The sequence below is a fragment of the Capricornis sumatraensis genome, chromosome 9, assembly GCF_032405125.1.
Source record: "Capricornis sumatraensis isolate serow.1 chromosome 9, serow.2, whole genome shotgun sequence".
Taxonomy (NCBI): domain Eukaryota; kingdom Metazoa; phylum Chordata; class Mammalia; order Artiodactyla; family Bovidae; genus Capricornis; species Capricornis sumatraensis.
The window spans coordinates 42,515,077-42,541,173 of record NC_091077.1 but is presented as its reverse complement, the minus strand read 5'-3'; the positions used below and the strand labels follow the sequence as shown (position 1 = coordinate 42,541,173).

At 38.1% G+C, this 26,097-nt stretch overlaps 1 protein-coding gene across 1 annotated transcript; it reads left to right on the top strand.

Moving 5' to 3' along the window:
• The first annotated feature begins 9,568 nt into the window (after positions 1-9,568).
• LOC138086580 (olfactory receptor 2M5-like) lies at positions 9,569-10,507 on the top strand. The gene has a single exon (XM_068981422.1). The coding sequence runs from the start codon at positions 9,569-9,571 to the stop codon at positions 10,505-10,507; it is 939 nt and encodes a 312-aa protein (XP_068837523.1).
• The last annotated feature ends 15,590 nt before the right edge of the window (positions 10,508-26,097 follow it).

Sequence of the window (26,097 nt, the reverse complement as noted above, 5' to 3'; positions counted from 1 at the left end):
CATCAACCAGTTTTCCATCTAGACAACTTAATCCTTCCTTGTTTACGTTACTGTAGCAATTTCTACATGATTTTGCTGTGGTACTCATCTCCCAAATAATCATCTCTTTTTTTCATAAATCAGTTTAGCTCATTTTATCAGACCTTAGTGCACTTATTATTTTTTTCCTTTTGAATTCCCATATAGAGTAGATCATTTAATGATTTTAACAAAATTTAATTAGTAGTTTAAGTCACTGCCTACTATGAATAAAATAATCTACCAAATATAGGGAACAAAAGAAGGACTGAGGCAAAACCCTACACTTACATTGCTTGAAATCCCATTGTTAATTGTAAAAGCATGATAAAAATATCATTAACAATGTAATGTAGGTATGGCAAGCCAAGAAAGAGAGAGAAATGTTATAATTAATTAAAAACATTTTGATATTCATCACAGAAATAAAAGAAAGATGACTTTACTGAGGAGGTAAGAACTAAAACCAACCTTGGACAAAAGGGAGAATTTGACTAAGAATATAGGACAAAGGGGTATTTTAGACACAGGAAGTAGGTCTAGAGTGTGGGTCCTAAAAATAGAAAAGAAGGAGAAAATAAGAAATATTGGAAAGGACAAATCAATAGTTTGATGAATGTTTGTATGGCTTCCCTTGTGGCTCAGCTGGTAAAGAATCCGCCTGCAATGTGGGAGACCTGGGTTTGATCCCTGGGTTGGGAAGATCCCCTGAAGAAAGGAAAGGCTACCCGCTACAGTATTCTGGCCTGGAGAATTCCATGGACAGTATAGTCCATGGGGTTGCAAAGAATCGGACACGACTGAGAGACTTTCACTTTCACTTGTGTGAGATTGATGATCAAAAGTCAAAGAAAGATATAAATTGGATATCTGGGGAAATGAGAGCAATATTGACCAAGAAAATAAAAAATTCAGAAATGTAGATGCTAGTTTTCAAAAACTCTGATTATCTCCTGGGGGAAAGGACATGGGTTCCCAACCTCTGGGCCACGGACCAGTACCTGCTATCAGGTCAGGACTGGCATTAGATTAGAAATAAAGTACACAACATATGTAATGCTCTTGAATCATCCTGAAACTATCCCACACCCATACCCAGTCTGTGGGAAAATTGTCTTCCATGAAATTGGCCCCTGTGCCGAAAAGCTGCCTAGGACATTACACCTTGGCACTCAGGCTTTAATGAGCAGTTAACAGGGCTAAGTCCCAAAACATCAGTGCTCAGGCTGACTGGCCTCTCTGCACTGAATCTCAGGCCTTTGAGGAATTGAGGAGATTCCAGCTCTGCTTACAACTTGACAGACTGACAAGAGACAGGCTTTCCAGATCTACTTAGTTATCTGTCTTTTCCTACTGAAATAGGTTTTTTTTTTTTTCTTTTTAAATAGTAAAAATCAGAGTCATGGGAAGAAGGAATTTTATATATTTTGCTCTTTCTAAGAAATTGTAACTGAGCACAAATTCAAGGTAAGCATCTTGATAAAGAAACAATATACATTCTCCAGATTGTGAAAATCCATTCCTAAATGCTAATTCTATAGTTATTTGTCATTAGTATTTGTGAGGCTCAATCTTGTTAAGCAGATAATTATTCAGGAGTAGAAAAGTGTTATTTAACTATGTGACCAGATATGTTTACTTTCTGGATATCATTTCTTAAGTGGATGTAACAATGCTGAATTTCTTCTCATATATCCCAACCAGATAAAATGCTGAAAAGTGCTTTGAAGGCAAAAAGGGACCATAAGGCAAACAAAATATTGCCATTAGGTAGAGAAATGGTTTTTGTTCTGCAAGTATCTCATTTGATAAAGGCACTGAATTCAGAGTTCTAAGGCCTGAATTTCAGCTTTGAGCTGATTGCTTATTTAACTTATTTTCGTGGAAGGGAATGTGTTAGCTCTAGAGAGAAAAGGCAGAATTCAGCAAACAGTTTGTCAAAGATTTTATAATTTAAAGGATAAGATACATGTTAACACATATAACCACAAACAGTGATGAAACAGGCTTAAATTTATTTTTTTTAAAAATAATTTATTTATTTTAATTGGAGGTTAATTACTTATAATATTGTAGTGGTTTTTGCCATACATTGAAATGAATCAGCCATGGGTTCACATGTGTTCCCCATCCTGAAACCCCTTCCCACCTCCCTCCCCATCCCATCCCTCAGGGTCATCCCAGTGCACCAGCCCTGAGCACCCTGTCTCATGCATCGAACTTGGATTGGTGACCTGTTTCACATATGATAATATATATGTTTCAATGCTAATCTCTCAAATCATCCCACTCTCACCTTCTCCCAGAGTCCAAAAGTCTGTTCTTTACATCTGTGTCTCTTTTGCTGTCTCGCATATAGGGTCATTGTTACCATCTTTCTAAATTCCGTATATATGCATTAGTGTACTGTATTGGTGTTTTTCTTTCTAACTTACTTCACTCTGTATAATAGGCTCCAGTTTCAACCACCTCAAAAGAACTGATTCAAATGCATTCTTTTTAATAGCTGAGTAATATTCCATTGTGTATATGTATCACAGCTTTATATCCATTCATCTGCCAATGGACATCTAGGTTGCTTCCATGTCCTGGATATTGTGAACAGTGCTGCGATGAACATTGGGGTACACGTATCTCTTTCAATTCTGGTTTCCTCCGTGTGTATGCCCACCAGTGGCATTGCTGTGTCATATGGCAGCTCTATTTTGAATTTTTAAAGGAATCTCCACACTGTTCTCCATAGTGGCTGTACTAGTTTGCATTCCTACCAACAGTTTAAAAGTGTTCCTTTTTCTCCACACCCTCTTAAGCATTTATTGTTTGTAGACTTTTTGATAGCAGCCATTCTGACTGGCGTGATATGGTACCTCATTGTGGTTTTGATTTGCATTTCTCTGATAATGAGTGATGTTGAGCATATTTTCATGGTTTGTTAGCCATCTGTATGTCTTCTTTGGAGAAATGTCTATTTAGTTCTTTGGCCCATTTTTTGATTGGGTCGTTTATTTTTCTGGAATTGAGCTGCAGGAGCTGCTTGTATATTTTTGAGATGAATTCTTTGTCAGTTGCTTCGTTTGATATTATTTTCTCCCATTCTGAAGGCTGTCTTTTCACCTTGCTTATAGTTTCCTTCGTTTTGCAAAAGCTTTTAAGTTTAATTAGGCCCCAGTTGTTTATTTTTGCTTTTATTTCCATTACTCTGGGAGGTGGGTCATAGAGGATCCTGCTGTGATTTATGTCAGAGAGTGTTTTGCCTATGTTTTCCTCTAGGAGTTTTATAGTTTCTGGTCTTACATTTAGATCTTTAATCCATTTTGAGTTTATTTTTGTGTGCGGTGTTAGAAAGTGTTTTAGTTTCATTCTTTTACAAATGGTTGACTAGTTTTCCCAGCACCACTTGTTAAAGAGATTGTCTTTTCTCCATTGTATATTCTTGCCTCCTTTGTCAAAGATAAGGTGTCCATAGGTGCATGGATTTATCTCTGGGCTTTCTATTTTGTTCCATTGATTTATATTTCTGTCTTTGTGCCAGTAGCATACTGTCTTGATGACTGTAGCTTTGCAGTATATTCTGAAGTCAGGCAGGTTGATTCCTCCAGTTCCATTCTTCTTTCTCAAGATGGCTTTGGCTATTAGAAGTTTTTTGTGTTTCCATACAAATTGTGAAGTTATTTGTTCTAGTTCTCTGAAAAATACTGTTGGTAGCTTAATAGGGATTGCATTGAATCTATAGATTGCTTTGGGTAGTATACTCATTTTCACTATATTAATTCCTCCGATCCATGAACATGGTATATTTCTCCATCGGTTTGTGTCATCTTTGATCTCTTTCATCAGTGTTTTATAGTTTTCTATATATAGATTGAGGCAGGAGGAAAAGGGGGTGACAGAGCACGAGATGGTTGGATGGCATCATCAATTCAATGACATGAGTTTGAGCAAACTCAGAGATATTGAAGGACAGAGAAGCTTGGTGTGCTGCAGTCCATGGGGTCACAAAGAGTAGGATACAGTTTAGCAACTGAACAGCAATAAAATGTCAAGAAAGATGAAAACATGGTGAGGAATTTATGAGAACTCTCTGTGTTATTTTTACAACTTCTCTGTAAATCAAGAAATTTTCAGAAAATAAATGTTTATTTTAAAGTATTATTGGTCTATTAAAAGTGTGTAGTTTGATGAACCAATTTAATTTTGTTTTGGATCAAGAACCTATTTGAATTCATATTTAGAAGGAAAATACCCCAAAACTCTTTCTGATAAATTCTAACGGCCCAAATAATTTTTTTTTATTTTACTTTATTTTACTTTACAATACTGTATTGGTTTTGCTATACATCAACATGAATACGCCATGGGTGTACACATGTTCTCAATCCTGAACCCCCCTCCCACCTCCCTCCCCATACCATCTCTCTGGGTCATCCCAGTGCACCAGCCTCAAGCATCCTGTATCCTGCATCGAACCTAGACAGGTGATTCATTTCTTATATGATATTATACTGAGGTGGATGAAACTGCGGCCAAAATAATTGATTGGAGGTCAAAAGCAATTGTGAACAGCAGCAACAAAGTTGAGTGTGAGGAAAAGAGCAGAGGAGAGTATGAAAAGGCACAGAATTCTCCATACACAAGATGTTTCCACATTTCCTTAAATTCTTCAAGGCTCTTGCTGTGTCTATCTTCAATTGTGTAGCCGCTTAAGTATGTTGATTATTCTAATACCTGTCTTTTATTTCATAATACCTGTTAATCATAGAAGCTTCTCCCCTTGGTCGGGGCATACAATAATTTTGTGCCCAGATCATACTCACTTCCTCTAAGCTGAGTATACATTTGAGCCTCTTTCTATATTCCATCATCATTCCCTGTCCATTCCTATAGCTTCTATATCCATCAAAATTATGGATGATTAAGTTTTTCCATAAAAACCATGTTAATCCATCTGCTCTGAACCAGCTTCCCATGCTTAAATTTTCCTCATTTCTACTTTCATTCATTCCTACTTATTCTTTAAAATTCAATTCAGATGTTATTATACACATGAAACCATCCTTTAATCATCTACCAATTATCTATCTAGACAACTTAATCCTCCCTCACTTATGGAACCATAGCAATTTCTACATAATTTTGTTATGGTACTGATCGGTCATATCATAATCTCTCTTTTTTTTTCATAAATCAGTTTCCCTACTTGATCAGATCTTCTTCATTTATTATTTTTCCATTTCAGTTCTCAGCATATAGTACAGCTTTTGTTGATGAAATGAAACATAAATTTAATTAATAGTGTTAAGTCAGTGCCTACTAAGAATAAGATAATTTATGAAAAAGAGGGACAAAAAAGGAGGGAACATAATGAGGACTGATGCAAAATCCTAGGCTTCCATAGCTTTATTCCCACTGTTAATTGTAAGAGAGTTGGAAAAAATCATTAACAGTGTGACGTAGGTATGATAAGCCAAGGGAGAGAGAGAGAACTGTAATTAACTAATGAAAATATGCTGATATTCACTGTGGAAATAATGGTAGATTTTGATGCAGAGACAAAACTTAAATCTGACCTTGAAGAAAAGGGAGAATTTAGCTAAGAAGACAAGAAAAAGTGATATTCTACACAAGGGAAATAGGTCTACAGTGAGGGTCCTATGAATAGAAATGAAGGAGAAAATACGAATTGTTAAAAACGAGAAATCAATAACTTCTTAATTGTTGTATGAAATTAATGATTAAAAGTAAAAGAAAAGTACAAGTTGGAACTTAGAGGAAATGATGGTGGTGTTGACAGGAAAACAAACAAAAAATTCAGAGTATGTAGCTAGTGGATAGTTTAAAAAAACACTAATTATATCCTGGAGAGAAGATTCCTCTAGGCCACTACACCTGGGCACCTCAGCCCTTAATGAGCAGTTGGTGGGGCTGAGTCAGGAAGCAGCAATGCTCAGAGTGGCCACTCTACGCTAAATCCCAGGCCAGTGAGGAATTAGGGAGCTTCCAGTCCTGCTTACAACTTACGCTGAGGAGAGACAGCTTATCAAGATATACTCAATTACCTATCTTTTCCTACTGAATAGTTTACTTTTCTTTTTAAATGGTATAATCAGAGTCACTGGGCCAAAGGAATTTTTAATATTTTACACTTTGTAAGATCTTATGACTGAGCACAAATTCAAGGTAAGCATCTTGATAGAGAAACAATCCAATTTTTTCTGGTTGTGAAAAATCCATTCCTAATGTTAATTCTACAATTATTTGTAAATAATATTTGTAGGGTTCAATCTTGTTAAGCAGGTAATTATTAAGGAGTAAGAAAGTGTTATTTAACTATATGACTAGCAAAATTATGTGTCCTTTAGTCATTTATGGATATTATTTCTCAAGTGGACATGGAAATGATGAACCTCTTCCCATATAGTCCAACCAGATAAAATGCTACAAAATGCTCTGAAGTCAATGAGGGATCATAAAAGGAAAACAAAATAATGCTGTTACGTAGAAAGATGGTTTTTGTCCTATAAGCTTCTTTTTTGATACAGGAATTAAATCCAGAGTTCTAAGACCTGTATTCCAATCTTGAATTGATAGTGTATCTAACTTATTTCCACAGAAGGCAACATGTCAGATCTAGAGAGAAAAGGTGGAACTTAGCAAATACAGTTCCTTCCATCACAAATTTTATGACTTAAAGGGTAAGATACATATTAACACATGTAACCGCAACAATGAGGAAATATAGGTTTAAATTCAGACTGTGATGAATGGAATTTGGAGAGTTTATAATTGAACCTAGCCAAGTAGGAAAGCAACACCTGTGCTAGAAATGGGATGATGTGTAACAAGCACTTACATCACAGAATCCTGCTTTCTTATTTACAAAGTCAGAAAATTTTCAAGGATCTGGCCAGTCTGAAATCTCAGTTTCTCACCATCTGATGACTCTAGATGAACCACAAACAATGCCCTGACTGCACGAAGGCTCCCTTTAAGGCAGGAGAGAATAAGATAAATGTTGACCATTTTTATTATTAAATTTATTTTTTAAAATCTTAAACTGTCCACATCTAAAATCAGGCTAACTCATCAAGACACTCACCCAGGAGAAAGGCCCTGATTAACTGTGATTTCTTAGTTTGAAGGTGATCAACATGGTATGCTCAAATAAATGGTGGATATGTAAAGATAGATGTCTCAATCTGGCAGTGCCAACCCACAGAGTTCAGCTAGTTCTTCACAAGAAATGAAGCCTTTTAATGATTGATCAATGGGAGAACAACTTAGACCATTTTTGTTATCAGAATTCCTGCACTAAAAACATCATTATTTTTGATGAACAAATTTAAATCAGTATCTGGATGGAAGCAAGGAATTTAGGTCAAATTGCACAAGATTAGAAATGTATTGTTCAGTTGCTCAGCTGTGTCAGACTCTTTGTGACCCCATGGACTGCAGCACACCCGGCTTCCCTGTCCTTCACCGTCTCCCAAAGCTTGCTCAAACTCATGTCCATTGAGTTGTATACAATGACCTAATGTTTGAGTTCACTGTTTCTGAGAAGAGAATGTTGTGTTAGAGGGGGAAAGACTCTGCAAAAAGACTTCTTGCAAAAAGTAAAGGAAACATGGATCTTGTTAATGTTGACACATATACAATGCACACCTGTGAAGAAAGAACTAGCTTAACAGTTTAGAGATGATGTGTGTGTGTGTGTGTGTGTGTGTGTGTGTGTGCTCACTCAGTCGTGTCAGACTCTTTGTGACCCCATGGACCATAGTCCAACAAGCTCCTCTGTCCATGGAATCTTCCAGGCAAGAATATTGGAGCGAGTTGCCACTTCCTCCTCTAGGGGATCTTTCCTAGCCAGTGGTCGAACTGGCATCTCCTGTGTCTCCAGCATTGGTTGGTAGATTTTTTACCACTGAGCCACCTGAGAAGCCCCTTAGAGATAGTGAAAAGTGAAAGTGAAGTCGCTCAGTCGTGTCCGACTCTTTGCGACCCCACGGACTGTATAGCGTACCAGGCTCCTCCGTCCGTGGGATTCTCCAGGCAAGAGTACTGGAGTGGGTTGCCATTTCCTTCTCCAGGAGATCTTGCCATCTCAGGGATCGAACCCTGGTCTCCCACATTGCAGGGAGACACTTTACCATCTGAGCCACCAGGGAAGCTCCTTACAGATAGTATTTTCAGTAATTCCATTAACAAATTTGCAGGAAAGTAATAGAATAGGATATTAGAATACCTTATTCTACTACTAGTTATTAATAGTTAGGATGGCTTTTAAATCAGTATTTAGTAATTAATTTTATCAAGTTTTTGTTCTAATGTGTATACCTTTTTCTTTAATCTGTTCAAATGCTTAGACACATCCATTCTTACTTTATAAACATTCTAATGTTATTAATTGCGCTTACATTAAATTTGGACAATTATGAGGCTTTAATACACTGTTAGAGTCACTTTGATCTCTTTTAGAATTTTAAAAACTATTTTCATGAGTACAACTTGTTTACAATTCTCCCATCCTTATACTGTTTGGTCAGGTTTTTGTAACTAAGCCCTATGAGTCTCAGTAGACATGAGTACAAGTCCTCTTGTAACCCCAGCAGGAGTATGTCTAGGAATTTAAAGGGTTATACAGGTATCAAGGAGAAGGATTGTATACAGCTCAGAGAGTCTTAAAAGAAAAAGTTCCTAAGCCTGAGAGAAAGGAGCCCTAAAATTTCTCTGTGCTGATCATGCACATAAATACTATAACTAAAGTTTTAGGTTATATGAATTTTACAATATCAGGAACCCTGCTAGTTCATGTAGAAACACCTTTTTCCCTTATTGATACTTGGTATGAATTTATTGTATCGAAACCATGTAGACATAATGCATTTATTTGCCAGAGTATAAAGAAGGGTCGATTAGATTAAAAGCTTAAAATAACCTTAAATGTACATACTACAAAACACCTAATGACCAGTTAATTGTATGATTATGATGCCCAAAGCCAGAAGCTTTGATTAAAAAGGAGCATTAAAAATTTTTTTAAATCCTTATATAAATTAAATTAATACTATTTTTCATGAGCAAATAAAGACTATATGACCTGGAAATAAATGTAAATTATTCCTCAAAAATATTGCTAAGAAAATCATTGAAAGGATAAAAATGGAAATATCATTATTTTCTAAAAACAGCAAAAAACTGAAAATGTGCAGGTGGTGATTGTGATTTCTCAACCCAATAACAAACATTACCATTCTAAAGAAAAAACTGTAATGATCAAAAATTATTCTTAATATAAGAAAATATATTTCAAACATTAATGATAACGAGTCACATTTAAAAACTTACACTCTGGTTTCTAAAGTACATTAGATTGTGGTTCAGGGTTACTGAAAAAAAAAAGTTAAGAATTGATACAGATGATCATGGATAAGCACTTTTATGCTAATCATTTTTGTTATAAATTATTTTAAACAAACTTTAAAAAACTGTTTCAGCACTGACTTTTTTTTTTTAAAATAAATCTCCTCCCTTTGTGTTGTCATTGCAGAGAGCCATGTGGGGAGGGAATGAGACAGAACTCACAAATTTCATCCTCCTGGGATTCTTCCCTGAATTTAGATACATCACAGCTTTGGTTTCCATTGTTCTCCTCATCTACATGGCTGCCTTCATTGGCAACACTCTGCTGGTCCTCCTCATTTGGTTGGATTCCCGGCTCCATACCCCCATGTACTTCCTGCTCGGTCAGCTCTCTTTAATGGATTTGACTTTGACCTCTAGCATCATACCCAAGATGGTGGCCAATTTCTTCTCTGGACAGCAAAGCATCTCATTCCTGGCTTGTGGGACTCAAATATTTTTCTCGCTGACAGTAGCCATTGGAGAATGCATCCTTATAACTGTCATGTGTTTTGATCGCTATGTGGCTATCTGCAGTCCCCTGCGGTACCCTGTCATCATGAGTCCTAGGATGTGCTGGCAGATGGCTGCCATGTCTTGGGCTGGAGGTGCCCTTACTTCCTTTGGCCACACTGCTTTCACCTTACATTTTCACATCTGTAGCCCCAGAGAGATTCCTCACTTCTTCTGTGAAGTCATGGCTGTTCTTAGGATTGTCTGTGAGGACATCTCAGCCTATGAGAAGGCTGTAGTGGTGACCAGCATCCTAGTCCTGCTGCTGCCCTTATCTCTCATCTTGTCCTCCTATGTTCTCATCTTCCTTGCTGTACTCCGAATGAACTCCCCAAAAGGCAGGAACAAGACTCTGGCCACTTGCTCCTCTCATCTCTGTGTGGTGGGTCTCTATTTTGGTCCAGGTATGTGCATCTACATGAGGCTTGGTTCTGCCAAGACTCCAAAGTTGAACCAGGGTCTCTTTCTCTTTGGGACTGTCCTTACCCCTCTCCTGAACCCTCTTGCATACAGTCTCAGAAACAAAGAAGTTCTATGTTCACTAAAAAAGTTGATGGGGAGGTTTCAGTCCACCAGATAGAGAGCAGAGTTTTCCTTTTAGCTGCAAATAATCTTAGTGATGCACATGCAAAGACAAGTTTTTTTTTAAAATTAAAATATAATCCCTGTAAGAATTATATTGTATAATTCCTGAAAAAGTCAACCAGTTTTTAAGAGCTGCTTCCCTCAACCTGACTTCATCTGGAAGAAAAAAAGTGTTTGATATCCTCCTTTCTCCATCTTGGAATTTCTGTTAAATTGTCATAGATGATACATTGATGAGGGAAAAGATATTTTGCTCATCAGCCCTCCACACCATTCATACTTGATAGCCTCGTGTACCATAATATTTGCCAAGTTTCTTGTTGTTTCATGAGAGAAAGGTCAATATCTGCACCTGTAGAATGAAGAATATTGTTAAGCACACAGGTGGTGCTCAAAATCATTCACTTGTTAAATTAATGAGCATTATAAAGTTTCCAGTGTTGTTTTGTTCCACCAAACAGGAATGTAGTATCTCTAAATCCTATGGAAATGCAAAGTCTTCAATCCACATCACTGTTTACAGAGTAGTTCTTTGATCATCTGCTTTAGAATTACTTATTGCCTTTATTAATAGTATCTATAAAGTTCAGTTCTGTGTCCGTCTCAGACCAGCAGAATTAGAATATACTATGTGAGCCTCAGGAATCTGAGTGGAAGACCTTCTTCCATTGATTCTCTCATGTAACAGTGGGTAGGAGCCACTGATCTACTTAATGATTTAGTTTCCTAGAGCATCATTACAAAATGATTTTTCAGTCTTAAAGTGTCCCGATCTGTTTTTTTTTTTTTTCTGATCTGTTTTTAATGAAGCATCAGTTCAGTTCAGTTCAGTCGCTCAGTTGTGTCCAACTCATAGGATGAGTTAAATAGATGGCAAAAACTATTATTTAAGAAAAATAGTAGAGGCTTCCCTGGTGATTCAGTGGTAAGGAATCCAGCTGCCAATGCAGGAGACATGGCTTTGATCCCTGATCTGGGAAGATCCTACATGCTGCGGAGCAATTAAGCCTGTGAGCCACAAATATTGAGCCTGTGGTCTACAGCATGGAAACCACAATTACTGAGCCCAGGCACCACAGCTCCTGAAGCCCATGTGCCCTAGATCCCATGCTGCACAACAAGAAAAGCCACTACAGTGAGAAGCCTGAGCACTACGAGGAAGAGTAGCCCCTGCACGCTGCAACTAGAGAAGCCTGCATAGCAATGAAGGCCCAGCACAACCAAACAAATTAATTCATTCATGTAGAATAAATTAATAGTGTAGAAACGGTTTCAAGCATCTTTTCTGACCACAACAGCTTGAAACCAGAAATTTACCAAGGGGAAAAAAATGAGGAAAAAATAATTACATGGAGCTAAATAACATGCTACCAAAATGGCTCAATGAAAACATTAAAAGGGAAAAATTAAAAGAAATTAACAGATACCTTATGGAGAAGGCAATGGCAACCCTCTCCAATACTCTTACCTGGAAAATCCCATGGATGGAGGAGTCTGGTAGGCTGCAGTCCATGGGGTCGCTAAGAGTCGGACATGACTGAAGTGACTTAGCAGCAGCAGCAGAAGCAGCAGCAATAGATACCTTGAGGCAAAAGAAAATGAAGCACAACCATATGAAATCTATAGGACACAGCAAAACCATTTCTTGGCAGTTCATAGCGATAAGGGCTGTCCTCAAACACAGAGCCAAAAACCAGGAGAAACCAAACTGCCAAACAGACCACTAAAAATAATTTGATAAGAAGGTGGGATGATTTGGGAGAATGGCATTGAAACATGTATAATATCATATATGAAATGAATCGCCAGTCCAGGTTCGATGCATGATATTGGATGCTTGGGGCTGGTGCACTGGGACGACCCAGAGGGATGGTACGGGGAGGGATGAGAGAAGGGGTTCAGGATGGGGAACATGTATATACCTGTGGTGGATTCATGTTGATGTATGGCAAAACCAATACAATATTGTAAAGTAATTAACCTCCAATTAAAATAAATAAATTTATATTTTTAAAAAAGAAGAAAAAGAACAAACAAAACTCAATGTCATCTAAAGGAAGGAAATGACAAAGATCAGGGAGGAAATAAATAGATATTAAAAGAAAAAACAATAGGACAAAAATACACAAGAGCTGATTATTTGTAAGGGTTAACAAAATTGACAAAACTTTGGCCAGGTTCACCATGAAGGAAAAAGAATCTCAAAAAATAAAACCTGAAAAAGGAGAAATCTCAACTGATATCTCAGAAATAAGAAAAGAAAATACTATGAGCAATTATATGACAACAAATTTTTGAAAACCTAGAAGAAATGGACAACAGTCTGAGAAACATATAGCCCACCAAATTGAATCAAGAAGAAATAAATAATTTAAATAGAACAATCACTAGACATGAAATAGAATCTGTAATTTAAAATACAAGAAAGAAAAACAAAAAAACTCCCCACAAAAAAGTCCAAGACCAGATGACTTCACAGGTGAATTCTAACAAATATACAAGGAAGAGATTATACTAATCATCCTTAAACACTTTCAAACTGTTGGAGAGAAGGGACCACTCCCAAAGATATTCTATGAATCCACCATTACCCTAATATGAAAACCAAAGATACCACCAAAACAGAAAATTAAAGGCCATATCTTCGATGAATATAGGTCCAAGAATTCTCAACAATATATTACCCAACCAAATGCAACAAAACATAACAGCAATCATACATAACCAAGTAAAGTCAACCAAAAAAATAAATAAATAAAATATCTAGGAATCGTTGTTTAGTTGCTATGTCGTGTCCAGTTCCTTGAAATCTCATGGGCAGCGGGCTTTCCTGTCCTTCACTGTCTCCTGGAGTTTGGTCAAACTCAGATCCATTGAGTTGGTGATGCCATCCGGCCACTTCATGCTCTGTCATCCCCTTCTCCTCCTGCGTCTTTCCCAGCATCAGGGTCTTTTCCAATGAGTCAGTTCTTTGCATCAGGTGGCCAAAGTACTGGAGCATCAGCTTTAGAATCAGTCCTTTCAATGAATATTCAAGGTTGATTTTATTTTAGGATTGGCTGGTTTTATCTCCTTGCTGTCCAAAGACTCTCAAGAGTCTTCTCCAGAACTACAATTTGAAAGCATCAGTCTTCAGATTAAGCATTCATCCTTTTTATGGTCCAACTCTCACATCTGTACATGACTACTGGAAAAAACCATAGTTTTGAATGTATGCACCTTTGTCAGCAAAGTGATGTCTTTGCTTTTTTATGCTGTCTACGTTTCTCATAACTTTTTTTCCAAGAAGACAACCATCTTTTAATTTCATGGCTGTGTCACCATCTGTAGTGATTTTGGAGCCCAAGAAAATAAAATCTATCACTGTTTCCATTTTTCCTATCTATTTGTCAAGAAGTGATGGGACTGGATGCTGTGATCTTAGTTTTTTGAATACTGAGTTTTAAGCCAGCTTTTTCACTGTATTCTTACACTTTCAGCAAGAGGCTCTTTAGTTCCTATTCAATTTTTGCCATTAGGATGGTATCATCTGCATATCTGAGGTTGCTGATATTTCTTCTGGCAATTTTAATTCAGCATGTGATTCAACCAGCCTGGCATTTTGCATGATGTGCTCTGCATATAAGTTAAATACACAGGGTCAGGGTACTTCTTCCCCAGTTTTGAACCAATCTGTTGTTCCATGTCCAGTGCTAACTGTTTCTTCTTGACTTGAATACAGATTTCTCGGGAGGCAGGTAAGGTGGTCTGGTATTCCCATCTCCAAGAATTTTCCATGGTTTGTTGTCATACAGATAGTCAAAGGCTTTACCATAGTCAGTGAAGCAGAAGTATATGTTTTTTCCGGAATTCCTTTGTTTCTCTATGATCCAGCAGATGTTGGCAATTTGATCTCTGGTTCCTCTGCCTTTTCTAAATCCAGCTTGTACATCTGGAACTTCTGAGTTCACATACTGTTGAAGTCTAGCTTGAAGGATTTTGAGCATTACTTCACTAGCACATGAAAAGAGTGCTATTGTATGGTAGTTTGAACATTCTTAGGCATTGCCCTTCTTTGGAACTGGAATGAAATCTGGCATTTTCCAGTCATGTGGCCATTGCTGAGTTATCCAAATTTGCTAATATATTGAATAGAGCACTATAACAGTGTCATCTTTTAGGATTTGAAATAGGTCAACAGGAATTCCAACACCACCAATAGCTTTGTTCATAATAATGCTTCCTAAGGCCCTGACTTCATACTCTAGGATATCTGGCTCTAGGTGAGTAACCACATCATCATAGTTATCTAGGCCATTAAGAGCTCTTTTTGTGTAGTTCTGTGTATTATTGCCACCTCTTCTTAATCACTTCTGTTTCTATTAGGTCATTGTAATTTCTGTCCTTTTTTGTGCCCATCTTTGCAAGAAATGTTCCCTTGGTATCTGTAATTTTCCTGAAGTGACCTCTAGTCTCTCTCATTCAGTTGTTTGCCACCATTTCTTTGCATTGTTCACATAAGAAGGCTTTCTTATCTCTCCTTTCTATTCACTGGAACTCTGCATTCAGTTGGATATAAGTTCCCTTTCTCTTTTGCCTTTTGCTTCTCTTCATTTCTCAGCTATTTGTAAGGCCTCCTCAGACAACCATTTTTCCTTCTTGCATTTCTTTTTCTTTGGGATGGTTTTGGTCACTGCCTTCTGTACAATGTCACAAACCTCCATCCATAGTTCTTCAGACACTCTGTCTATTAGATCTAATCCCTTGATTCTGTTTGTCACCTCCACTGTAAAATCAATTGTAAGGAATTTAATTTAGACCATACCTGAATGGCATAGTGGTTTTCCATACTTTCTTCAATTTAAGTCTGAATTTTGCAATAAGGAGCTCATTATTTGAGTCACAAATGTCAGATTTTTGGCTTCCCTGATAGCTCAGTTGGTAAAGAATCCCCCTGCAATGCAGGAGATCCCAGTTCAATTCCTGGGTTGGGAAGATCCCCTGGAGAAGGGATCGGCTACCCACCCCAGTATTCTTGGGCTTCCTTTATGGCTCAGCTGGTAAAGAATCTGCCTGCAATGCGGGAGACCTGGGTTCGATCCCTGGGTTGGGAAGATTCCCTGGAGAAGGGAAAGGCTACCCACTCCAGTTTTCACAAAGAGTCAGACATGACTGAGTGACTTTAAATGTAAATGTAATATATCTGAGTCATAGTCAGCTCCACATCTTGTTTTTGCTGACTGTATAGAGCCTCCCCATCTTTGGCTCAAAGAATATAATCAATCTGATTATGGTGCTGAACTGTGTGTATTATGGTGATGAACATGTATAGATTCATCTCTTGTGTTGTTGGAAGAGGGTGTTTGTTATGACCAGTGTGTTCTCTTGACAAACTTCTGTTAGCCTTTGCCCTACTTCATTTTGTACTTTAAGGCCAAATTTATCTGTTACTCCAGGTATCTCTTGACTTCCTACTTTTGCCTTCCAATATCCTATGATGAGAGCTTCCCTGGTGGCTCAGAGGTTAAAGCATCTGCCTGCAATGTGGGAGACCTGGGTTTGATCCCTGGGTCGGGAAGATCCCCTGGAGAAGGAAATGGCAACCCACTCCAGTATTCTTGCCTGGAGAATCCCATGGACAGTCCATGGGGTCGCAAAGAGTCGGGCATGACTGAGCGACTTCACTTTCACTTTTCATCCTATGATGAAAAGGACATCTTTTTTTGGTGTTAGGTCTTGGAGGTCTCCATAGAACTGTTTGACTTTAGCTTCTTCAGCTTCTTTGGGCATATACTTGGTTTACTGTGATGTTAAATGGTTTACCTTGGAAATAAAATGAGATCGTTCTCTCATTTTTTTGGGCCTGCACCCACTGAGATGGCAAGTACTGCATTTTTGGACTCTTCTATTGACTATGAGGGTACTCTATTTCTTCTAAAGGATATGTGTAAAAATCTTATATGCTGTGGACTATAAAACATTAAAAAAGAAAATAAAGCAAATTCAAAGAAATGGGAATATATCTGATACTCTTGGATTTGAAAAAAATAATATTGTTAAATGGCAATACTACCCAAAGCAATGTACAGATAATGCAATTTCTATCCAATTACTCATGATATTTTTTTCACAGAACTAGATAAAAAAATCCAGAATTTTATATGAAATTATAAAAGACCCAGAATTGCCGAATCAATCCCAAGGGGGGAAAATCCCAAAGTAGGAGGCATAACCTTCCCAGATTTTAGAAAATATTACAAACTTGCACTAGTCAAAAATCTTGTGGTATTGGTAGAAAAGCAGACATATGTATTAATGTAACAGAATAGAGACTCCAGAAATAAACCCACATACTTAAGATCAATTAATCTTCAACAAAGAAGGCAAGAATATAAAATGAGAAAAAATCTCTTCAGCAAGTGAAGGTGAGAAAGTTAATCATTGAAATTAGGACACACCCTCACACCATGCATGAAAATAAATACATGATGGCTTAAAGATTTAAACTAAAGTTATGACACTAGAAAACTAGAAGAGAGCATAGGAAAAACATTCTGTGCCATAAATCATACCAATGTTTTCTTAGATCACTCTCCCAAGGCAATAGAAATGGAAAAAATATAGAGATGGGACCTAATCAAACTTACTGGTCGGGGCATAGACTTGGATTGCCGTGATACTGAATGGTTTGCCTTGGAAACGAACAGAGCTCATTCTGTCGTTTTTGAGTTTGCATCCAAGTACTGCATTTTGGACTCTTCTGTTAACCATGATGGCTACTCCATTTCTTCTAAGGGATTCCTGCCTGCAGTAGTAGATACAATGGTCATCTGAGTTAAATTCACCCATTCCAGTCTATTTTAGTTCACCAGTTCCTAAAATGCTGATGTTCACTCTTGCCATCTCCTGTTTGACCACTTCCAATTTACTATGATTCATGGACCTAACATTCCAGGTTCCTATGCAATATTGCTCTTTACAGCATCGGACTTTACTTCCATCTCCAGTCACATCCACAACTGGGTATTGTTTTTGCTTTGGCTCTGGGTTTTCATTCTTTCTGGAGTTATTACTCCACTCTTCCCCAGTAGCATATTGGGCACCTACCGACCTGGGAGCTCATCTTTCAGTGTCCTATCTTTTTGCCTTTTCATACTGTTCATGGGGTTCTCAGTCATGTCTGACTCTTTGGAACCCTATGGACTATGCAGCCCATGGAATTCTCCAGGCCAGAATACTGGAGTGGGTAGCCTTTCCCTTCTCCAGGGGATATTCCCAACCCAGGGATTGAACCCAGGTCTCCTGCATTGCAAGCAGATTCTTTACCAGCTGAGCCACAAGGGAACCCCATAGATTCAAGGGATTAGATCTGATAGACAGAGTGCCTGAAGAACTATGGACAGAGGTTCACGACATTGTACAGGAGGCAGAGATCATGATCATCCAAAGAAAAAGAAATGCAAACAAGGCAAATGGTTGTCTGAGGAGGCCTTACAAATACCTGAGAAAAGAAGAGAAATGAAGGGCAAAGGAGAAAAGGAAAGATATACCCATTTGAATGCAGAGTTCCAAAGAAGACCAAGGTGAGATAAGAAAGCCTTCCTCAGTGGTCAATGCAAAGAAACATAGGAAAACAATAGAATGGGAAAGACTAGAGATCTCTTCAGGAAAATTAGAGATACCAAGGGAACATTTTGTGCAAAGATAGGCACACTAAAGGACAGAAGGTATGGACCTAACAGAAGCATAAGATATTAAGAAGAGGTGGCAAGAATACACAGAAGAACTATACAAAAAAGATCTTCATGACCCAAATAAACACGATGGTATGATCACTCACCTACAGCCGGACATCCTGGAATGTGAAGTCAGGTGGGCCTTAGGAAGCATCCCTACGAACAAAGCTAGTGGAAGTGATAGAATTCCAGTTGAGCTATTTCAAATCCTGGAAGATGATGCTGTGAAAGTGCTGCACTCAATATGCCATCAAATTTGGAAAACTCAGCAGTGGCCACAGGACTGGAAAAGGTCCATTTTCAATCCAATCCCAAAGAAAGGCAATGCCAAAGAATGTTCAAACTACCACACAATTGCCCTCATCTCACACGATAGTAAAGTAATACTCAAAATTCTCCAAGCCAGGCATCAACAGTATGTGAACTGTGAGCTTCCAGATGTTCAAGCTGGATTTAGAAAAGACAGAGGAACCAGAGATCAAATTGTCAATATCCATTGGATCATTGAAAAAATCAAGAGAGTTCCAGAAAAACATCTATTTCTGCTTTATTGACTATGCCAAAGCCTTTGACTGTGTGGATCACAACAAACTGTGGAAAATTCTTAAAGAGATGGGAATACCAGACCACCTGACCTGCCTCTTGAGAAATCTGTATGCAGGTCAGGAAGCAACAGTTAGAACTGGACATGGAACAACAGAATGGTTCCAAATAGGGAAAGGAGTACGTCAAGGCTGTATATTGTCACCCTGGTTATTTAACTTCTATGCAGAGTACATCAAGAGCAAGCTAGAATCAAGATAGCTGGGAGAAATATCTATAATCTCAGATACGCAGATGATATCACCCTTATGGCAGAAAGAAGAAGAACTAAAGAGCCTCTTGATGAAAGTGAAAGGGGAGAGTGAAAAATTTGTCTTAAAACTCAGCATTTAGAAAACTGAGATCATGGCATCTGGTCCCATTGCTTCATGGGAAATAGATGGGGAAACAGTGGAAACAGTGTCAGACTATTTTGGGGGGCTCCAAAATCACTTCAGATGGTGACTGTAGCCATGAAATTAAAAGACGCTTGCTTCTTGGAAGAAAAGTTATCACCAACCTGGAGGGCATATTAAAAAGCAGAGACATTACTTTGCCAACAATGGTCCATCTAGTCAAAGCTTTGCTTTTTCCAGTAGTCATGTATGAATGTGAGAGTTGGACTATAAAGAAAGCTGAGCACTGAAGAACTGATGCTTTGAACTGTGGTGTTGGAGAAGACTCTTGAGCATCCCTTGGACTGCAAGGAGACCCAAACAGTCCATCCTAAAGGAAATCAGTCCTGAATATTCATTGGAAGGACTCATGTTGAAGCTGAAACTCCAATACTTTGGCCACCTGATGTGAATAACTGACTCATTTGAAAAGACCCTGATGCTGGGAAAGATTGCAGGCAGATGACAAAGGGGATGACAGAGGATGAGGTGGTTGGATTGCATCACTGACTCAATGGACATGAGTTTGAGTAGGCTCTGGGAGCTGGTGATGGACTGGGAGGCCTGGGTGCTGCAGTCCATGGGGTCACAAAGAGTCAGACTTGACTGAATGACTGAACTGAACTGATGGGGTTCTCAAGGCAAGAATATTGAAGTGGTTTGCCATTCTCTTCTCTAGTAATTGAACTCACCTGTGAAAAAAGAACAGAAAAGAGTGGATATATGTTTATGTATAAATGATTTACTCTGCTGTACATATGAGCTTAATGCAACATTGTAAGTTAGCCATATTCAATTAAAAAATTAAAATTAGTCAAATATTTTAACAGCTTCTTCAGATACCCAGAAGAAGAAATTACTTCTGAAGATGGCCTTCGGATTTGAGTTGCAACATCAGCTCTTAGGAGAATCTGTAGCCTGTTGTCCTGATGTAGAATTTAGTCTTGCCAGCTTCCAGAACTGCAGAAGCCAGTTACTTTCAATCAATGTCTATTGTCAGTCAATGTCAATGTCTGTCTCTCTAACTCCTTCACAGGTATATATACATACATGTGTATATGCACACACACACACACACACACACACACACACACACACACACGTCCTATTGATTCTTTGCAACCCCATGGACTGTAGCCTGCCAGGCTCCTAAGGCCATGGAATTCTCCATGCAAGTATACTGGAATGGGTAGCCATTCTCTTCTCCAGGGGATCTTCCTGACCCAGAAATTGAACACAGGTCTCCTGCATTGCAGGAAGATTCTTTATCATTTGAGCTACAGTACATCATGTGAAATGCCAGACTGGATGAATCACAAGCTGGAATCAAGATTGCTGGGAGAAATATCAACAACCTCAGATACACAAATGATACCACTCTAATAGCAGAAAGTGAAGAGGAACTAAAGAGCTTTAGATGAGGGTGAAAGAGGAGAGTGAAATGTTGGTTTGAAACTCAAAACACTAAGATCTTGGCATCCAGTCCCATCACTTCATGGCAAATATTAACAGAAGGGTGAAAAGTTGAAGCAGTGACAGATTTTGTTTTCTTGGGATCCAAAATCACTGCAGATGGTAACTGTAGCCATGAAATTAAAGGATGCTTGCTCCTTGAAAGAAAAACTATGACAAACCTAGACAGCGTATTAAAAAGCAGATACAAAAAAAATAAAATAAAATAAAAAGTAGATATAACACTTTACCAACAAAGGTCCGTATAGTCAAGTTATGGTTTTTCCTGCAGTCATGTATGGATGTGAGAGCTGGACCATAAAGAAGGTTGAGTGCCGAAGAACTGATGCCTTCGAATTGTGGTACTGGAAAAGACTCTTGAGAGTCAGTGGCCCACAAGTAGATCAAATCAGTCAACCCTAAAGGAAATCATTCCTGAATATTAATTGGAAAGACTAATGCTGCAACTGAAACTCCAATACTTTGGCCATCTGATGCAAAGAGCTAACTCATTGGAAAAGGCCCTGATGGTGGGGAAGAGTGAAGGCAAAAGGAGAAGGAGCAGTAGAGAATAAGATAGTTAGATAGCATCATCAACTCCATGGACACGAATCTGAGCAAAGTCTGGGAGATAGTGGAGGACAGCGCAGCCTGGTATGCAGGAAGTAGTCCATGGGGTCAGATAGAGCCACGCATGACTTGAAAGTGAAAGTGAAGTCGTTCAGTTTTGTCTGACTCTTTGTGACCCCATAGACTATAACCTACCAGTCTCCTCCATCCGTGGGATTTTCCAGGCAAGAATACTGGAGTGGGTTGCCATTTCCTTCTCCAGGGGATCTTCCCAACCCAGGGATTAACCCGGGTCTCCTGCATTGTAGGTAGACGCTTTGCCTTCTGAGCCACCAGGGAAGTCCATGACTTCCCTTCCATGACACATGCCTTAGTGACAAAAAATTAAAAAAACAAGAATATTGAAATGGAAGAATAACTTAATGAAATATGGTATTGATGATAAAAATAGCACAAAAATTCTTTTAAGCAAATTTGTACAATAAAATCTACCTTATCTGTTATAAATATAAAGTATTTATAATCTAAAATACTATAACATATAAAATTGATGAATCTGATGATCTGAAAATAAAAAAACCTTCAGTTCAGTTCAGTCGCTCAGTCGTGTCCGACTCTGCATGAATCGCAGCACGCCAGGCCTCCCTGTGCATCATCATCTCCCGGAGTTCACTTAGACTCATGTCCATCGAGTCCGTGATGCCATCCAGCCATCTCATCTTTGGTTGTCCCCTTCTCCTCCTGCCCCCAATCCCTCCCAGCATCAGAGTCTTTTCCAATGAGGCAACTCTTCACATGAGGTGGCAAAATCTCCAAGCAAAGTCAAATGATAAATGAATAACTGCAGAAAATATGTTTACACTTGTACCACAAAGAATTAGTGTTTCTAATATTTAAAACCTTCTTAAAAATGAGAGTTAAAAATCAACAACCCCTTAGAGAAATGGCAAAAGCTTTGAAAGGACAGTTTATAGATAGGGAAATGCACATGGTTCTTAAATACTAAAAAATGATCAATCTGATGCTCATAATACAAATTAAAATAATACTATATTAAAAACACAATGCCTCACCTACAAATCTCCTAAAGTTTAACAACACATATTATTGGTGAGGCTGTGGAAAATCAGTTCAGTTCAGTTGCTCAGTCGTGTCTGACTCTTTGTGACCCCATGGACTGCAGCACGCCAGGCCTCCCAGTCCATCACCAACTCCCAGAGCCTACTCAAACTCATGTCCATTGAGTCAGCGATGCCATCCAACCATCTCATCCTCTGTTGTCCCAAACTAGGCACTTTCAGACATTGCTGGTAGAAACAGAAAATGATACAATCCGTATACAAAGAAATTTGTATTTAGTAAAATTACACTCACAGTGCCCTCCAACCTAACAATACCACTTCTAAAATCCTAAACTGAATTTACACATGTAGAAATTAAAAAGGTATTTGTTGTAACGCCATTTATTTTACAATAAATAAAGGAATCAAAAGAAACCTTTTGATTTCAAATATACCTTTCCTATTTTTTTAATTCATGCTCTCTTTAGGAATGCAATCTTGACACTGTGATGCTTCTTCAATTTTCTCCATTATCAAAGAAAAATATACTAACATAAATACACATTTATGGAATTTTACAGTTTTGTTATTCTATATGCCATTCTGCAACTTGTTCTCACTTGACATTACCTCATGGACATTTTTCTCAGTAAATAGATTTGGATGTAGCACATTGCTTTTAACATATACAAAATACAAAAATATGAATGTGTGTCAAAATGTTCAGCTCATTTGCAGGATTTTGCTTCCATGGTTAATGGTAGTTACAATAAAAATTCTTAAACATATATTTAAATTGTGGTGCTTTCATTTCTGCAGAATAGTTTTAAGGTATGTATGTTCTAATGTGTTTTCAGGTTACTTTCTTAAAAGATTGTGACAATTTACCCTACCACCAACAGTTTATGAGAAGGTATATTTGCCTGAATCTTAACTAGCACTTGATAGGGATTATGGAATAAGGTTGTAGTCTGTGAAGCCTTTACATTCACTCTAAAGTGAATTGGCTTAAACAGAGATTTAACCTTGGATCCTAAGGCCACTGACTCAATCATTAATATAATAATTACAGATACATCCCAGACTAAAGAATATGGATTAAAATGGTGACATGATCTAGAAACACCTGGCTAAACTGTATCTTCTTCCCATAATTTCCATTAGCCTTCTCCTCTATTTATTGGTTTGAATAATGCATATTTTATCACTTTAATTAAGTGAAAGGAAGTGAAGTTGCTCAGTCATGTCCGACTCTTTGTGACCCCATGGACTGTAGCCCACCAGGCTTCTCTGTCCATGGAATTTTCCAGGCCAGAGTACTGGAGTGGGTTGCCATTTCCTTCTCCAGGGAATTTTCCCAACCCTGGGATCGAATCCAGGTCCCACATTGCAGGCAGACACTTTACCGTCTGAGCCACTAGGGAAGCGGGGTTGTATAATGCATATTTTTTCACTTTTACTTAAGTGCATTGTAAACACCACATCCAGGTAAGTCACACCAGCCTCTTGTCATCCTTTGCCACAATAATGAGTCCAATGATGGGATAAAGCAGAAGTAAATTAAGCAAAATGTTGGCTAAATTTGTGGCAGCCTGAAGAAAAGAATGATGAATGGTGGCTATTTTTCTTCAGAGAATAATTGTAAATAATTAGATGTGATGAATATGCTAATTTATCACAATATGCAGGTATAAATTCATGTTAATTAAAGCCTTTGGACAAGTTTCCAGGACATCTCCCCCTGAGGTCCTCAATTAGCCAAGCGTCTGGATTGTCAGACACATCCTGCCTCTGATCAGTAAGCTTAATTTACAGACACTACTCATATTAATGATGGTTTAGGGCCTTTTAGGAGATAAAATGAGCCTCTATCCACCTACACCCTCAACCAACCCTTAGTCTTAGTTCTGACACAGGAAAGGAGAACATAGCACTTATCACCCAGGGAGAAGCACAGAAGACCCCTGGATTTCCAGGTGACAGTGACAGAATTCACAAGGTAGCTAACTTTAATATTTACTTTTGCATAAGATAGCAGAAGATATGCCTATAATTTTCTCGTACTTCCTAGACAAAATTAATCATATTGATATTTTACAGCTAATTTACATTAATAATGAAATCATGGGCTATTAAATACAATTTTAATTACCCGGCATGTTGACTCTGATGGGCCAAGCAGATAAAATTGTCAAATTATACTGAGAATGTAGAAACAAAGTCATAGCTATATGGATGGTTAATAAATAGTGCCTATCGTCATGTTCTGTATAAGAGTTTTTATTTAATGATGTGTAGAGTTTTAATGTTCCATCTCTGAGATAATTTTTCCTCATAACTTATATATTAATAATAGATAAGCCTACATATATTTTGGGCCTAAAATTTTATATTAATGATGGTGATTATGGTCATGGGCCCCAGAGTATAATAGAATTGGGTTAAAACTTCATCCCCATCACCTATATGCTCTGTGGGCTTGGGCAAAGAGTTAATATCTTTCTATACTTTGGCTTTGACATCTGGAAATTGGATGTATCAAGAGCACCCATCTCTGAAGGTTGTCAGTGGGACTGAATGCAGCAATGTGTGTGAAGAGCTGAGCTGGTACTCAATAAAGGAAGGCTTGTAACTGTTATTTTCTCCAGTCAGTGAAATATGTAGTGACACAGGAGGCTCTGTGTAACTTTCTTCTACATGTTTTTTTACCAAGTTGCATATTTGGCTGATTTTGTATAGTCATGTGAATATTAAAAATAGAATTCATTAAAAATTCTATCCAAGGGGTTTCCCTGTGGTTCAGTGGTTAAAACTCTGCACTCTCAATGTAGGGGACTCAAGTTTGATCCCTGGTCAAGGAACTAGACCTGGCATGCCACATTAAAGACCTAGTGCAGACAAATAAATAAATATTAAAAATTTTTTTCCAATAAAATGTCAATATTAAACCATAAATCAAAGCAGACGATTATAACATAATCTAACATGTTTTTAAAAGTCAGCTTATGAAATCATCTTTATGTAAGAATCAACACACCAGTTAGTCTCTTAGGGATCTTGTCCAACAGTTTTTTCCTAACAGAAAACATTTGGAAGGTCATGCTAAAACCAAAGCCATCATGGGTGGGGCTATGATTTGCTTTGAGTTTTTTTCAGTTCCTGACTCATCCAGATTTAGGAGAGGTGACAGACAGGCATTCCTCTTACCAGTGAACTGTTCTGATGTCATGGAGAAGGATAGGGGTGTGCTCACAAATAGCACCTCTGCCCCAGGGTTATTAGGACTGATTTGAAGCTGAGCGGAGGCAAAGTTGTTTTTCAAAGAAGTAAGAATTGAACAGCCAGAAGGCCACTACAGGTGTGGAGTGTCGGATCCCTCTCTGTTCTATTGGGTCTCTGGGAGAGAGGCCACAATAGATGGAGATGTCTCATGAGAATCACTGGACACCATAACAAATGGCATTTCATTGGCAGGCGGGCCAAAATGTGCCAGGCCATGTTAGCTGTTCATTCTAAGATGTGTAGTACAAAAGAGATGTACTTATTTCCACCTGGCTTTTTGATGTTGATACTCTCAAGAAGAGGAAAGAAAACTTAGGAAGAAAAACATTGATACAAAGGAGAGATATAGGGGCTCTGGTGACTGAAAAGTAAAATGTTTTCTCTGAGAATATAGGTATATGATATGTCATTAAAGCATTCTGATTCTCTGGAGAATTTCTTCTCATCTGTTCTTAAAGATTAAATTGAAACCCTTTTTAATGTCCACCCCCTATTCCAGTAGCTTTGGATTGTGGTAAGGAAATCTGG